The sequence below is a fragment of the Colobus angolensis genome, unplaced genomic scaffold (genome assembly GCF_000951035.1).
Source record: "Colobus angolensis palliatus isolate OR3802 unplaced genomic scaffold, Cang.pa_1.0 Scaffold622, whole genome shotgun sequence".
In the NCBI taxonomy this organism is placed as follows: Eukaryota; Metazoa; Chordata; class Mammalia; order Primates; family Cercopithecidae; genus Colobus; species Colobus angolensis.
The window spans coordinates 850,007-866,392 of NW_012119844.1; the positions used below are offsets into that span (position 1 = coordinate 850,007).

Below are 16,386 nucleotides of genomic sequence, written 5' to 3' on the forward strand. Positions count from 1 at the left end.
CTGGAAACCATCATTCTCAGCAAACTATCGCAAGAACAGAAAACCAAACACCGCATGTTCTCACTCATAGGTGGGAATTGAACAATGAGATCACTTGGACACAGGAAGGGGAGCATCACACACTGGGTCCTCTTGTGGGGAGGGAGTAGGGGGGAGGGATAGCATTAGGAGATATACCTAATGTAAATGACAAGTTAATGGGTGCAGCACACCAACATGGCACAAGTATACATATGTACCAAACCTGCACGTTGTGTACATGTACCCTAGAACTTAAAGTATAATAATAAAAAAAAAGAGTGACATTACATATGTGAAGTGCTGAAGGGAAAAACCTTTTACCATAAAACAGTGATATGGTTTGGCTCTGTGTCTTCACTCAAATCTCATGTTAAATTGTAATCCCAGTGTTTGGAGAGGTACCTGGTGTGAGGTGTTTGGAATATGGTGGCGGTTTCCCGCTTGCTGTTATCATGATAGTGAGTGAGTTCTCATGACATCTGGTGGTTTTAAAGTGTGGCACTTCCCTTGCCCCTCTCCTGCCACAATGTGAAGAAAGTCCGTGCTTCCACTTCTCTTCTGCCATAACTGTAAGTTTCCTGAGGCCTCCCACTGATGCTTCCTGTTAAGCCTGCAGAACTGTGAGTCAATCAAACTTCTTTTCTTCATAAAGTACCAAGTGTCAGGTAGTTCTTTATAGCAGTATGAGAATGGACTAATACAGGAATTTGATACTGACAGTAGGACACTGCTATAAAGATACTTGAAAAATGTGTAAGCAGCTTTGGAGCTGGATAATGGGCAGAGGCTGGAACAGTTTGGAGGGCTCAGAAAAAGACAGGAAGATGTGGGAATGTTTGGAACTTTATAGCGACTTGTTGAATGGTTTTGACCAAAATGCTGATAGTAATATAGACAAAGAAGTCTGGGCTGAGGTGGTCTTAGATGGAAATGAGGAACTTACTGAGAACTGGAGTAAAGGTCACTCTTGCTGTGCTTTAGCAAAGAGACTGGTGGCATATTGCCCCTGCCCTACAGATCTGTGGAACTTTGAACTTAAGAGAGATGATTTAGAGTATCTAGCGTAAAACATTTCTAAGCAGCAAAGCATTGAAGATGTGACCTGGCTGTTTTTAAAAGTGTATGCTCATATATTTGAAAAAAGATTATCTGAGACTGAAACTTATATTTCAAAGGGAAGTAGAGCATAAAATTTTGGAAAATTTGCAGGCTGGTCCTGTGGCAGAAAAGAAAAACCCATTTTCCAGGAAGAAATTCAAGCTGGCTGCAGAAATTAGTATAAGTAACAAGGAGCCTAATGTTAATAGCCAAGACAATGGGGAAAATGTCTCCAGGGCATTTTAGCAATCTTCATGGCATCCCCTCCCATCATAGACCCAGAGGCCTAGGAGGGGAAAAATGGTTTTCTGGGCCAGGCCCAGGCTGTGCAGCCTCAGGACACAGCACCCTGCATCCCTGCCACTCGAGCGCCAGCCTTGGCTAAAAGGGGCCAATGTACAGCTCAGGCCCTGGCTTCAGAAGGGCAGCCCCAAGACTTCATGGCTTTTATGTCATGTTTGGCCTTTGGGCACACAGAAGGCAAGAGTTGAGGTTTGGGAACCTCCATCTGGATTTCAGAGGATGTATGAAAATGCCTGAATGTTCAGGCAGAAGTCTGATGCATGGGCAGAGCCCTCATGGAGAACTTCTGCTCAGGCAGTGTGGAGGGAATATGTGGGGTTGGAACCCTCACACAGAGTTCCTGCTGGGACACTGCCTTGGGGAGCTGTGAGAAGAGGGACACCATCTTCCAGACCGCAGAATGGTATTAGTATTTCCACCAACAGCTTGCACTGTGCTCTGGATATGCTTCAAGTACTTAACACCAGCCTGTGAAAGCAACCAAAGGGGTGGTAGCCTGCAGAGCCATAGGGCCAGAGCTGCTCAATGCTTTAGGAGCCCACCCATTGCAGCAGCAAGCCCTGGATCTGAAACGTGCAGTCCAAGGTGATTATTTTGGAGTTTTGTGATTTAATGACTGCCCTGCTGGGCTTCAGACTTTCATGGGACCCATAGCCCCTTTGTTTTGGCCATTTTTTCCCATTTGGAATGGGAACATTTACCCAATGTCTGTACCTCCATTGTGTCTTGGAAGCAATTAACTTGTTTTTTATTTCACTGGCTCATAGGCAGAAGGGACCTACCTTGTCTCAGATGAGACTTTGGACTTGGACTTTTGGTTTAACGCTGGAATGAGTTAAGACCGTGAAACTGTTGGAAAGGCCTGATTGGTTTTGAAATGTGAGAAGGACATAAGATTTGGGAGAGGCCGGGGGTAGAATGATATAATTTGGCCCTGTGCCCCCACCCAAATCTCATATTGAATTGTCATCCTCGGTGTTGGGTTAGGGACCTGGTGGGAGGTAATTGGATCATGGGGGTGACTCCTCCCTTGTTGTTTTCATGATAGTTGGTGAGTTCTCATAAGATATAATGGTTTAAAAGTGTGGCACTAGCCCTTCCTTCTTGACTGGGTACCTTCTTTCAAAGCAGTGGGTTCTTTTCTGGTCGAGGGTGTATCTAGAAATGTCATCTGGAGCTAGGACCTTGAAAGAGGTTCTCACAGCTCTGACTGGTGCCCTATCCTGCTGTGGATGAGCTGTTATCCAAGAAACAAGACTAAGTCCTCTACAGTTTCCCTTTTCCTCTCCTCAAGTGGAAGAAAGGAATCTCCTTTGGACCCATAAGCTGTGCAGATTGGGGTTAGGGGAGGCAATGCCAACACTCCCTTAGCCACCCTTGCTGGTGTCTTATTAGGCAACGTGCCCCCAGTCCACTGTTTCTTGGCCCAGTTCAGTACTTGGACTTTTTCAGCAGTTTCAGTCCATGTGGTCTAGACTGTCTTTCATGTTTATTTACAGCCCCAGAGCACTATAGCCCATGGTGGCAAGACTTGTGGAACTCAAAGTCTAACCAGTGGCACCAGCAATTTTTCTCTGGTTAGGGCTGGTTTAAATGCTCCCTTGGTGTGCAGGTATCAGTTGAGTTTGGTCCAGTTTTCCTTTCTGCTATAACAGCACAGCGCTGAGTTTGGCGCTTCACAAGTGCTGTGTTCTCGCTCCTCTAGCACACAGAAATACTCTCTCTACCACCCTGCAGCTGCCAGGGAATGGGGTAGGGATGGCATCAGCAATTCAAGACTGTTACTTCTACCTTTTCAGTGTCTCTTTCAGTGATAAGTTAAAAACCGAGTACTGTGAGTGCTCACCTGATTTTTGGTTCTCATGAAGGTGTTTTTTTGTGTGTAGATAGTTGTTAAATGCTTGTTTTTGTAAGGAATGATTGGTGGAGGCTTCTATTCAGTCATTTTGCTACATGTTCCACCTACCAGCTCCTTTTAAACAATATAGTTTCACTGTTTTAATATATTTTTTCCAATTTTTTTATTGTGCTAAAATACTCATAAAATGTACCACCTTAGCTATTTTTAAGTGTACAGTTCAGTGACATTAAATGTGTTCATAATGTTGTGCGACCATCACCACCATCTGTTTTTCTAATTTGGATATTTCTTTGGATTTCTTATATCAAATAATTCGTGTTTTTAAATTTCTATAAGACTGAAAAAAGTTTTTGTTAATTTTTTCTGTGTCCTTGAATAATTCCTCCTTTAATATGTATATAATTTATCTTGTATAGTACTTTTGAAAAAGTTTCATACTGCTCTTTTCAGCTTATTATTTTTATAATTATGATGCAATAGTACCCAAGATTTTAGTCACTGGAAAATATTATAAATTATCCTGCTTGATCATAATATCTTTCCTGGGCAAAAACTTGAATTATTCTGCTAGGAGGGAGGTATGCATTTTTTGGTATAGTCATTTGGCTGTTTGCAAAACAGGGCTGGTGAGCTAAGGCAGCAGGTGGTACATGGATGTAATTCAAATCGTTCCTCACCGAAGTTTTGGAGTCTCTACTCTCTGTTCAGATGATTATTCAGTACTATATTTGAGGCGGGTGGGAAATAGAAAAGCAAATTTTGTTTCTCTAGGTTCTTATGTGAGGACTTTATGCTCCAAGACATTTTGTTTTTGTTTTGTAGTTGTCTGTTTTATGTTATTCATCTCCATTCAGTAAACGTTATCAAGCAGCTATATATTTTGACTACAAGATTATCATTGTCTCTCTTCACCTTAATCACATTTCGCTTAGTTAGCACATTGCTATGTCCTCATCTTTTTCTCTCCCACCTCTGGGCTATTCTAATTGGCTCAAAACAGAATATGGAAAAATGAAAGTAATATAACCACGTGGTAGACTTTCCTTTAGCCCTAACTCCCCTATAATGCTGCTGGGTAGAAACTGACTCCCAGTGGAATGTTTCCACAGTATCCTGCCAACATTCCTTAGTTGTTATTTTCAGGTTCAGGAATTTTGGTATGGCTCTTCGATAGTTTTGCCACTTTTTATCTAATAACTTCACCCTATACTGTGTATCAGTCTTGGAATCCTTCTTTAGTTTGATTCAAATTTTATTTTATATGAAAGATATTTCTATGAAATCAGTGATAAAGGGATTGTGAGGGCTTCCATTGCTTCACTTTTGATGGGATTTTCTTCTTAGCTTTAGTTTCTTTTATTCATTTCTATGCATTTCTGAGAAATTATGCAAATATGCACTCATTTGCTAATAGTGTTTATTTTCTACAAACTTAACCATTATAGACTAATAAAAAGATGAGCAGTATTCATTTGGTATCTTCAATTTCAAGGAAAATAAGTATTGTTCATATTGAGAAAGAAATCTAGCATTTTTTATTTGGTTTTTTGTTTCATAAAATATACTCCTAATCAAATTAACCTTTAAGTCATTACATTACATATAGATTTATTTTCTTGTTAAAAATGTGGAGAAGTAAAACTTCTAATTATATTACTACTTTTAATGAAACCATATTTGAAATACTATGGAGTTGCCACCTACAGGTAAGTATTTTAAACTAATGATGAACTCTTTCTCCAACAGAAAAATTAGTTACTAGAAAGCTCATGAAAACCAAAAAAAAAAAAAAAAGAAAATGTGTTCAATCATATTTTACTAAATTGTTTATAAATGATATTTTTGGAGAGATAAAAATAAACAGGATCTTTTTCCATTTGTTTGTGTTGTCTATGAATTCTTTCATTACTGTTATGTAGTTTTCCTTTTTAGAGATTCTTCACCTCCTTGGTTAAATATATTCCTAGGTATTTTGTTTGTTTGTAGCTATTGTAAATGGGATTGCATTCTTGATTTGGTTCTTATTTAGATTTTTATTGGCATACATAAATGCTACTGATTATTGTACACTGATTTTGTATCCTACAACATTACTGAATTCACTTATCAAATCTTAGAATTTTTTGGTGGAGGCTTTAGGGTTTTCTATATATAAAGTCAAATCATCAGTGAACAGGGATAATTTGACTTCCTCTTTTCCAATTTGGATAATTTTTATTTCTTTCTCTTGTGTGATTGTTCTGGCTAGGACTTCCAGCACCATATTGAATAAGAATGGTGAAAGCAGACATCCTGTCTTGTTTCAGTTCTTAGAGCGAATGCTTTCAACTTTTTCCCCTTTAGTATGATGTTGACTGTGGGTTTCTCGTAGATAGCCTTTATTATTTTGAAGTATTTTTCTTCTATGCCTAGGTTTTTGAGCGATTTTTTTATCATGAAATGATGCCAAATTTTACAAATACTTTTTTATGCATCTATTAAGGTATAGTTTTTGTCCTTAACTCTCTTTATGTGATGTATCACATTTATTGATTTGTATATGTCAAACCATCCTTGCATGCCTGGTATAAAACCCACTTTATCATGGTGTATTGTCTTTTTCATGGGCTGTTGCATTTGGTTTGCTACTATTTTGTTGGGGATTTTTGCATCTATGTTCACTGGGGTATTTGTCTGTAGTTTTCTTTTATGTTTTGTTCTTGTCTGGTTTTGGTATCAGGGTGATACTGGCTTTGTAGAATGACTTAAAGAGCATTCCCTCCTTTTAGACTTTTGAAACAGTTTCATGAGGATTAGTATTCATTGTTTTGTTTAAGTCTTGTAGAGTAGGAAGAATTAATATTGTTTAAATGACCATACTTGCAAAAACAATCTACAGATTAAATGCAATCCCTATCAAAATATCAACATTATTTTTCACAAAATAAGAAGAAACAATCCTAAAATTCAAATGAAACAAAAAAGATCCCAAATAGCCAGAGCCATCCTAAGTAAAAAAAACAAAACCAGAGGCATCACATTACCTGACATCAAATTATACTACAAGGCTGTAGTAACCAAAACAGCATGATAATATTATAGAAATAAACACATAGATAAATATAACAGAAGAGAACCCAGAAATACAGCACCAAATTTACAATTAACTGATCTTTGACAAAGTCAATGAGAATATACACTGAGAAAAGGACACCCTTTTCAATAAATGGTGCTGGGAAAATTGGGTTGCCATATGCAGAAGAATGAAACTGGACCCCTATCTCTCAACATATGCAAAAATCAACTAAAAATGCACTTAAGACTTGAAACTATAAAAATACTAGAAGAAAATCTAGGAAGAACTCTTCTGGACATTTGTCTAGGCAAACAATTGAAGACTAGGACCTCAAAAGCACAGACAACAAAAACAAAAATAGACAAATGGAACATAAACTAGAAAGCATCTGCAGAAGAAAAGAAATCATCAACAGACTGAACAGACAACCTGCAGAAACAGAGAAAATATTTGCAAACTACATATCTGACAGGGGACTAGTATCCAGAATTTACAAGGAACTCAATTCAACAACAACAAAATTAAAACAAATAACCCCATTAAAAAGTGGGCAAAGAACATGAATAGACATTTTTTCAAAAGAAAACATAGAAATAAATTGCTAACAAGCATATGAAAAATGCTCATCATCACTAATCATCAGAGAAATGCAAATTAAAACCACAGTGAAGTATCATCTTATACCAGTCATAATGGCTACTATTAAAAAGACAAAAAAAAAATAACAGGTACTGGTGAGAATGTGGAGAAAAGGGAATGCTTTTACACTGCTGGTGGGAATGTAAATTATTACAACGTCTATAGAAAACAACCTGGAGATTTCTCAAAGAACTAAAAATAGAAGTTCCCTTTGACCTAGCAGTCTCCTTACCTGGTATCTACCTGGAAAATAAATCATTGTATCAAATGGACAACTGCACTTGTATGTTTACTGCAACACTATTCACAGTAACAAAGATATGGAATCAATCTGTGTACATCATTGGATGATTGGATACATAAAATGTGGCATATACATTGAGGAAAATACTATGCAGTCATGAAAAAAGAATGAAATCATGTTATTAGCAGCAACATTGATGGGACCAGAGGTCATTATCTTAAGTGAAACAACTCAGACCAGAAAGACAAATACTGCATGTTCTCACTTGTAAGTGGGAGCTAAATAATGTGTACATACATACACGTGGACATAGAGTGGGAAATGATAGACAATGGAGACTAGGAAGGGTGGGCAGGTGGGAGTGGATGATGAGAAATTACTTCATGAGTACAATGCATATTATTCAGGTGATCAATACCCTAAAAGCCCTGATTTCACCACCAGACAAACTATTCCTGTAACAAAATTACTCTTATACCCTATAAATGTGTACAAATAAATAGATAAATAGAAAGATTTCTATAAATATATATTACATTTGGGGGATTTTAATTTCACTTAATTTAGCTCTTTCACTGCTGTCTTCCATTTCTCAGCATGAAGCTATTCTCTGGGCCAAATTTAAGGCCAATATGGTTCAATCCCCATCACAACATTGTCAAGTATGACCTAAAAGTTGAAAGGCTGTGATATAATAAATGGTGTCAGAGAAATAATCAAGCAGCTAAGCAAATATATTTTGGATAGAATTAGCAGTCTTTGCCTTAGAACAACATAGCACTTGATTAGAAAGGTGATATTTTGGAGTAGCATAAGGAAATTTCTTGGAAAAATCCTGAATACATATAACACACACAAAAATAACAAACAAACCCTTGCTGAAGAAATATTCTCCAATGGATGATGTTTAACTGGTTTGGCCATCAAAAGGCTCCCTATTTGTAATTAGAAGATTCAAATAAGGTTGACTCAATCTAGATATTGATCTATAACTTTAGACAAAACTTCATGGATATTAAAAACAGGTTGTTAAATCCTCAGAATTGCATGAGATTATATATATTTTTCATATAATAAATTTCAACATAAACAATATAGTATAAAAGATATGTGGGCTACAAGGAGAGCTTTTGGGATAAAATTTTTGTTTTTCCTTGGTAATTGGTGAAAATTGTTTCCCAGGGTTGCTAAGGAATTTTCTGTTTTTGACCTGGTCTGGATTCCTGGAACATAGCATACTTTTCCTTGCTTTTGAATCTGAACTCATGCTGCCAACTCTTTCTGGAATGCTCTCAACCCCCACATTCACCAACATACATATTTACCTGCATAATTATTTCTCACTCAACAAGATTTTCCCTTCTGTATGGTATATGTACTTGTGCTACCTGTGCATACTTAAAATTGTAGCTATCTGTTTAAATATCTTATTCGTCTTTGTAATTCCAGTGCCTAGACAAAATGGTGTTCGACTGAATGCTTGTTGAATGAGTAAGTGAAGCATCCACTCTGTTTGTAGAAAATGTCTAACATGGTACTAGATTTCTTGCTTATTTAATATTTCATCTTATGGTAGACTATTCTGTCATAAATAATTAATCATTAACTTATCAAGTAAAACCTATTACTTGCCATTTGAAAGCCACAAAAAAAGGTATGTGCCTTTTAAAACCAGTGGAGTCATTGGCTAAGGGACTAGGATGAGATAGCCTGTGTATGAGCACTTTCAATTCTGGAATCATTTTCTTAAAGATTAGGCATTTTCATTTGTCTGATTTTGGAATTAATGTGCAGGAACGAGAATAAATAATCTAGTAGTTAGGTCTAAGCTCTGTAACTAGAGGCTATTGTTGACTACAACAATATGACTCTTGAGTGTCTGAATCCAGGATTAGACAAATTTCAAAGTATTTCAAAAAGCTTATTCTCATTATTGTTAAGGATCAAGCTAACTTTTATGAATCATGCATTAAAAAGTATCTCCAAAAGAATTTTCAAAATATCGCAAGGACTCATATCTTTTCACCACATGGTGACAGACAACATAAAAATAGTTGGTAAGAATTACAAATATTCTACTTACTATTCTGCTTTTTAGTCTCTTAGATTTCTTTTTGTCTCTTCTTTTTCAACAATGTTTGATTTTTTGCCATCATGAAAATGCTTAGTGCTCCATCAGGATGTCTTAGAGAAAAAAATGAATGTATTATCATTGATGCTCATAAGTTGTAATAAATACAAACAAATTTCACTGAAATTAAGGATAGCATTAAAGAACACTGATATTGTCTATGTTTTCAGTAAAAGAGCTTTCCATTTATGTTTTGGGAATTTTCTGTATCAAATTTAGGCTCTTCCTTCACACATCTACATAAAACTCCTGTACATCCTGTGAAAACAGTGATGGAAATTTAAATCCAGATAGTCAATCACTGTCAACATTTATGTCATCAACTGCCAAAAATACTTGTGAAGCACTGATCTTTGTCATTTTAAGAATAGAAGAAAGATAGATTGCAAAAATTTTCTCCCATTCTGTAGGTTGCCTGTTCACTCTGATGATAGTTTCTTTTGCTGTGCAGAAGCTCTGTGGTTTAATTAGATCCCATTTATCAATTTTGACTTTTGTTGCAATTGCTTTTGGTGTTTTAGGCATGAAGTCTGTGACCATGTCTATGTGTTCAATAGTATTGCCTAGGTTTTCTTCTAGGGTTTTTATGGTTTTAGGTCTTACATTTAAATCTTTAATCCATCTTAATTTTTGTGTAAGGTATAGAGAAGGGGTCCAGTTTCCATTTTCTGCATATGACTAGCCAGTTTTCCCAGCACCATTTATTAAATAGGGAGTCCTTTCCCCATTGCTTGTTTTTGTCGGGTTTGTCAAAGATCAGACAGTTGTAGGTGTGTGGTGTTATTTCTGAGGCCTCTGTTCTGTTCCATTGGTCTATATATCTGTTTTGGTACCTGTACCATGCTGTTTTTGTTACTGTAGCCTTGTAGTATAGTTTAAAATCAGGTAGCATGATGCCTCCAGCTTTGTTCTTTTTTGCTTAGGATTGTCTTGGCTGTGCAGGCTCTTTTTTGGTTCCATGTGAAATTTAAAGTAGTTTTTTTTTTTTTAAATTTCTGTGAAGAAAGTCAATGATAGCTTGTTGGGGATAGCACGGAGTCTGTAAACTACTTTGGGCAGTATGGCCATTTTCATGATATTGATTCTTCCTATCCATGATGATGGAATGTTTTCCATTTGTGTCCTCTTCTTTCCTTGAGCAGTGGTTTGTAGTTCTCCTTGAAGAGGTCCTTCACATCCCTTGTAATTTGTATTCCTAGGTATTTTATTCTCTTTGTAGCAATGGTGAATGGGAGTTTGCTCATGATTTGGCTCTCTGTTTGTCTATTATTGGTGTGTAGGAATGCTTGTAATTTTTGCACAATGATTTTATATATTGAGACTTTGCTGAATTATGAAAAAAAAAAGCTCATGATCACTGGTCATTAGAGAAATGCAAATCAAAACCACAATGAGATACCATCTCATGCCAGTTAGAATGGCAATCATTAAAAAGTCAGAAAACAACAGATGCTGGAGAGGATGTGGAGAAATTGGAACGTTTTTATACTGTTAGTGGGAGTGTAAATTATTTCAACCATCGTGGAAGACAGTGTGGTGGTTCCTCAAGGATCTAGAACCAGAAATACCATTTGACCCAGCAATCCCGTTACTGGGTATATACCCAAAGGATTATAAATCATTCTACTGTAAAGACACATGCACACGTATGCTTATGGCAGCACTATTCACAATAGCAAAGACTTGGAACCAACCCAAATGCCCATCAATGCTAGACTGGATAAAGAAAATGTGGCACTTATACACCATGGAATACTATGCAGCCATAAAAGAGAATGAATTCATGTCCTTTGCAGGGACATGGATGAAGCTGGAAACCATCATTCTCAGCAAACTAACACAGGAACAGGGGAGACTGGGCATAAGTGGAAGTTGAACAATGAGAACATATGGGCACAGGGAGGGGAACATCACACACAGGCGTCTGTTGAGGGGTGGGGCACAAGGGGAGGGATAGCACTAGGAGAAATATTTAATGTGGATGACGGATTGATGGGAGCAGCAAGACACCATGGCACATGTTTATGTTTGTAACAAAATTGCACGTTCTGCACATGTATCCCAGAACTTAAAGTATAAAAAAAAGAAGAAGGGATTTTAGACAAATTTACAACAGAAGAAAATTCTCAAAGCCTTTTATGTTAGTTATCAATCACTGCATAACAAATTACTCCAAAAATTAGTGTCTTAAAACAACATTTGTTATCTCACAGTTTCTGTGAATCATGAACCTGGGCATAGCTTAGCTGGGTGACCTCTGGCTCAGAGGCTCTCATAAGGCTACAGTCAAGATGTTGGGTGGGGTGGCTGCAGTCATCTGGAGGCTCAACCTGGGAAGTACCTGCTTCCAGACTCACTCAAGTGGTTGTTGGAAGGACTTAGTTCCTCACAGTCCATTGGACTGAAGGCCTCAGTTCTTTACTGACTGTTGGTCATAGGTCTCCCTCATTCCCTTGCCAAGTGAACCTCTCAATACAGTAATTTACAACATGGTAGCAGTCTTCCCTCAAAGCGAGCAAGCAAGAGAATGAGAAAGGAAGAGCAAGATGGAAGAAGAAATATTCATAAAATCTGACTTCAGAAGTGACAACCCATCACTTTTGCTGTATTCTATTCATTAGAAGTGGGTCATTAGATTCATTCCACTCTCAAGGGGGAGGGTATAGATATGAAGAGGCAAGAATGATTGGGGACCATCTTAGAAGTTGCCTACCACAGTTTGCTTTCATGGAAAGAAAATCAATCACTTTCAATTAAACTTTTGATCTTACAACTTGGTGTAAAAGAGATCTCAAACCCCAATCTCATATCCTTATTTAGCTTTTATCTGATAGGGCATATGGAGAGTAGTTCATGGTTATATTGTAATTTTAAGATTATACCTGAGGGATTGCAATTGGGAAACCCTTCTATAGGAAAACGCCATATTGTAATTAGGTCAGAAATTTTTCCAAATAACTCAAATCAGAGTCCTGGAAATGAGGAAATAGTACTAGTCCAGAAGGGTTCCTGTAATGTGGCTGTCCTTACTGCTCTAAACCCTTAGCCCAATCTAGCTGTCTGGCTTCAGAGTTAAAGGGATGTGGGCTTACCTAAATATTCTTTACTGAACCGATGCACCCATTCCCCAACTTTTGTGAATGTCAGTTGCTAAAGGCTCACAGATGCACAATTCTATGGAAGGAATTGATCTTGTTAGAGGGGAACTGCCTTGCCTAGGGGAGCAGCACCCAACCTTATGGGGGAGCAGCCTGCAGCCAATGACTGAAACTGTGGGATACCAAACCCTGCTTATCTTATCTCAAGGTGCAATCCAACCTTTCAGCTCCCTATGGGATCAAGCTGAAGCCACTCTACAGCTGACACCACAGCTTCACTTGGCTCTTTCCCTGATCTAGTTTGATTTCTTCACTCCTTTATAGGATCTTTTTGAGAACACACCTACAGTAAGTCACTTACACAGGAGTTTATATCTCAGGCTCTGCTTCTAGGGAACCTGATCTAAGACCTTGGTCAACTGGAATTCAAATGGGAGACTGGGCAATGTTTTTCAATATCAACGTTGGAAAGTAAGAACTCACTTTTCTTCTAAATTAAAACACGAATAAAATGGCATATGGTAACAAGTGTTCATGGAATGCCCTTCTCACAAAGTTCTCTGGGCCAATATCCTTCATACTGGCAAATATTGCATTCTCAATCCATCTACAGAACAGAAAAGAAGTGGCTAAATTCCTAGTTCAAGACATTCTTAATTCAAGATTATTGAAAAGCAATTAACAGAAAAAAGTAGAGTTATCAATTTCATGTTTTCACAAATACCCTACCCTTAGTTCATGTACACTAAATAAACCCCACATTTTTGGGGGGAAAAAAAGGGAAAGGGGAGGTAGTCATTGTGGAATGCCTGCTGTTCTAGAGGCCAGAAGTTGTGTGCCACTGACTGCTGAGACTGTGGGCCCTCATTTTTAGTAGGTGCCTTTTAAATTAATATTTTGACAATGTTGACTTGCTTCCAAATCAAGGAGATATTCTGCAAAGCTCATATTTTCATGATCTGTGGATTTTTTTAAAAAAAATATAGTCATTTCTACTCTTGGTACATTTCTGATTGTCCCTTGCTTGCCACCCTTCATACATATTTTTTCCCCAGCACAACTTCCTGTACTATTTTGCCAGCATGCTTTAGTAGCAGCAATAATAGTGAAAACAGGTCACTTTATGTTTCATTAAAAGTCACTCAAAAACATAAGCATGCAAAATAAACAATTAAACAAGAAATTTATTTGAGACCAGGAGTAAGTCACTCCAGTGGTGGGATCATGGCTCACTGCAACCTCCAACTCTGGAGCTCAAGCAATCCTCCCACCTCAGCCTCTCAGGTAGCTGGGACCACAGGTGTGTGCCACCACACTCGCTAGTTTTTTTATTTTTTGTAGAGACATGATCTCCCTTTGTTGCCCAGCCTGGTCTTGAACTCCTGGGCCCATGCAATCCTCTTGCTTCTGCTTCCAAAAGTGTTGGGATTACAGGAATGAGCCACTGCATCTGGACTCAAACAAGATCTTTTAAGTGAGTTTAAAATTGCCCTAATTAACGGACAAATGTTCTGTGAATATCTTTAATAATAAAGTCCTTTGTGGGAAGAACTTTTCAAGGGCACGGACTGTCTGATGTTCCTTTCAGGGTTCTCATTGGTGCATCAATGAAAACTGCTTACAAAGAGCCACAAGGGTTACTCAAGAGCAAGAGACATTCACATTTGTGCCCTTGAATGACATGAGAAAAAAAACTGCTACCAATGTGAATTCTCACCTTTTCTTTCCAAACAACAGCTATGCCATTTCACATGCCATCTTGTCTTCTGGAGCAGCAGCTTCTCTAATTAATTTCATAACAATATTGTTATAACAAGGATAGGCTATTTGTTCTGGATGGGCTATATCATTCTGAAAAATTTGAAAGAGCAGAGTGTTTAAATGAAGAAGTTTAAATTTTGAAAAATATGAAAAGCAGAGTATGGTGATATGAAGGCACCCAAATAGAATCATCAGTGCTTCCCTGAGGCAAAATTGAAATATAGGGACAATTTGCCTCCATCTTTCCTCTATCCTCCTTTTCAAATCTCTCCCTTGCCATTGAGAAAATGGGTCCTTACACTTTACCATGTCTGCCTGGAGTCTCTCCATTATGTAACACCATCTAGTTTGCAGCCACTGAACCAGGCCTCATCCCTTGTCTGCTCTTCTTCTATCAAAGTATACTTGTTTTGTGTCGTATGTCTTACTGTAACGAAGAGACACATTCATTTACTTGAATTTATGGACTAAAAATTATTGATGGTTTACTATTTTTACCTCTTGGAATTATTAGTATGTTCACAGGCACTCCAGGGAAGATAATTTTTAACTCAAAGGGAGAACTGTGATTTCAAGCCATCGCTAGGTTAGTGGGGTCAATGTTTTGGAGAGGGAGGTGTAAGCCTGTAACAGAGAGGCTGCGCTCTTTGTTTATGTATTAGCTGGCCCTGTAATGTGGCCATTATTTTGGTAAATAACACAATACAAATATCTTCAAGATATGCAAGCAAGTGCATACTATAGGATATTTTCTGTTGGAAGAAAACATATGCTTTTGCTGAGAATAACTTTTCTACACTATGTTCTCCTTTTCGTGAATTATTATTTACAAAGAGAATGAAACATCTCTTCCATCTTCCTTCAGTTTCACAATCAGAGTGTCCATTTTTGTTACGCTCAATCAGCTCTAATCATGACTTTGAAAATCTGAAATGTGTTAACCCAGGTACATTGCTCATCCTGCTGACTCTATGAGTAGCAAATTTATCAATTCTACCATGTGCAATGTTCAATGCCATGTTGGTTGCTGCATGCAACTAATTTTTTTTCTTTTTGGCAGAAACTGGCTGACTGCTATTTAATCAAGGGAATGTAGTGGCAGCTTCAAGTTTAAAATATTTTGAAATGATACAAGATCGATTCTCTTCACTTGGCTCCAAGGTTGTCTGATTCTTATAAATACATTTACTCAAGTCTATAGTTTTGGAGGTTCAGTAGAATGGACATTAAGTAAATTATTAATATTTTTATATATTGCTGGCAAAATCTTTCTATTAAATGCATAAACATTTTTACAGTTGAATCAGAAGAGAATTGCCAATGGGGGCAAAGCATTACTGAATAGATGTATAATTTTTCATCATAATACAGCCAATACTTCTTCCTTGACTTGGCACTGAACAGGACATAATCTGTAGCACATTTTGAGACTGTACTATTTTCTACCTTCTGTATCTTATGACCTTTTTCAAATTCCTTTGCTGAATCAGTATCTATAAAATACTACAAAAAGCATTTGATGTGTAAGCCATTAAAATGGGCTGAGGAGCGTTTTCCCTCAAGAAGCCTTAAATAATTGTTAATTGTTGATGTCATTGTTATTATTACTGTTATCATTCATTCTTAGATGAAATTTCAGTCCCATTAGCACCGTAGGATTAATAAGCAACCCAACTTCCCAAATCCAGCTTTTTGTGTACTTGGTAGCTAGAAACTAAATCAAGGTAGGCTCCATCTATGTTGTCATTTTTCTAAATGTTTAAAAAACTTACTTGAGCACGAATGGTCTGTATGGAAACATATGTAGGGAAACATACTGAGTATTTAATAAATACAATTGTTAAGTGCATTTTTAAATAAATGAGTGATGGATTGTTAAATGAATGAATAAATGAATGAGTCAATCAGTTAATGATTGAGCAATGAATGAGCAAAGCATATATATAAAATTGTGTTTTGTGTAACAGGCCAGATAACACATTTCTTTTAGAAGTGGCAGAAGTGTTTTTTCATGTGTCTGTTGGCTGTATGAATGTCTTCGTTTGAGAAATGTCTGTTCATATCCTTTCCCCACTTTGTGATGGGGTTGTTTGTTTTTTTCTTGTATATTTGTTTGAGTTCTTTGTAGATTCTGGATATTAGCCCTTTGTCAGATGAGTAGATTGCAAAAATTTT

At 37.2% G+C, this 16,386-nt stretch overlaps 1 protein-coding gene across 1 annotated transcript in view; it reads left to right on the top strand.

Moving 5' to 3' along the window:
- Positions 1 to 14,379, top strand: part of LOC105527432 — a 126,324-nt gene extending 111,945 nt beyond the window's left edge. The window contains exon 4 of the mRNA XM_011963753.1: positions 14,039 to 14,379. Coding sequence (XP_011819143.1) covers positions 14,039 to 14,263 — 225 coding nt within the window. The 3' untranslated portion in view covers positions 14,264 to 14,379. The remainder of the gene's footprint in view (positions 1 to 14,038) is intronic.
- The last annotated feature ends 2,007 nt before the right edge of the window (positions 14,380 to 16,386 follow it).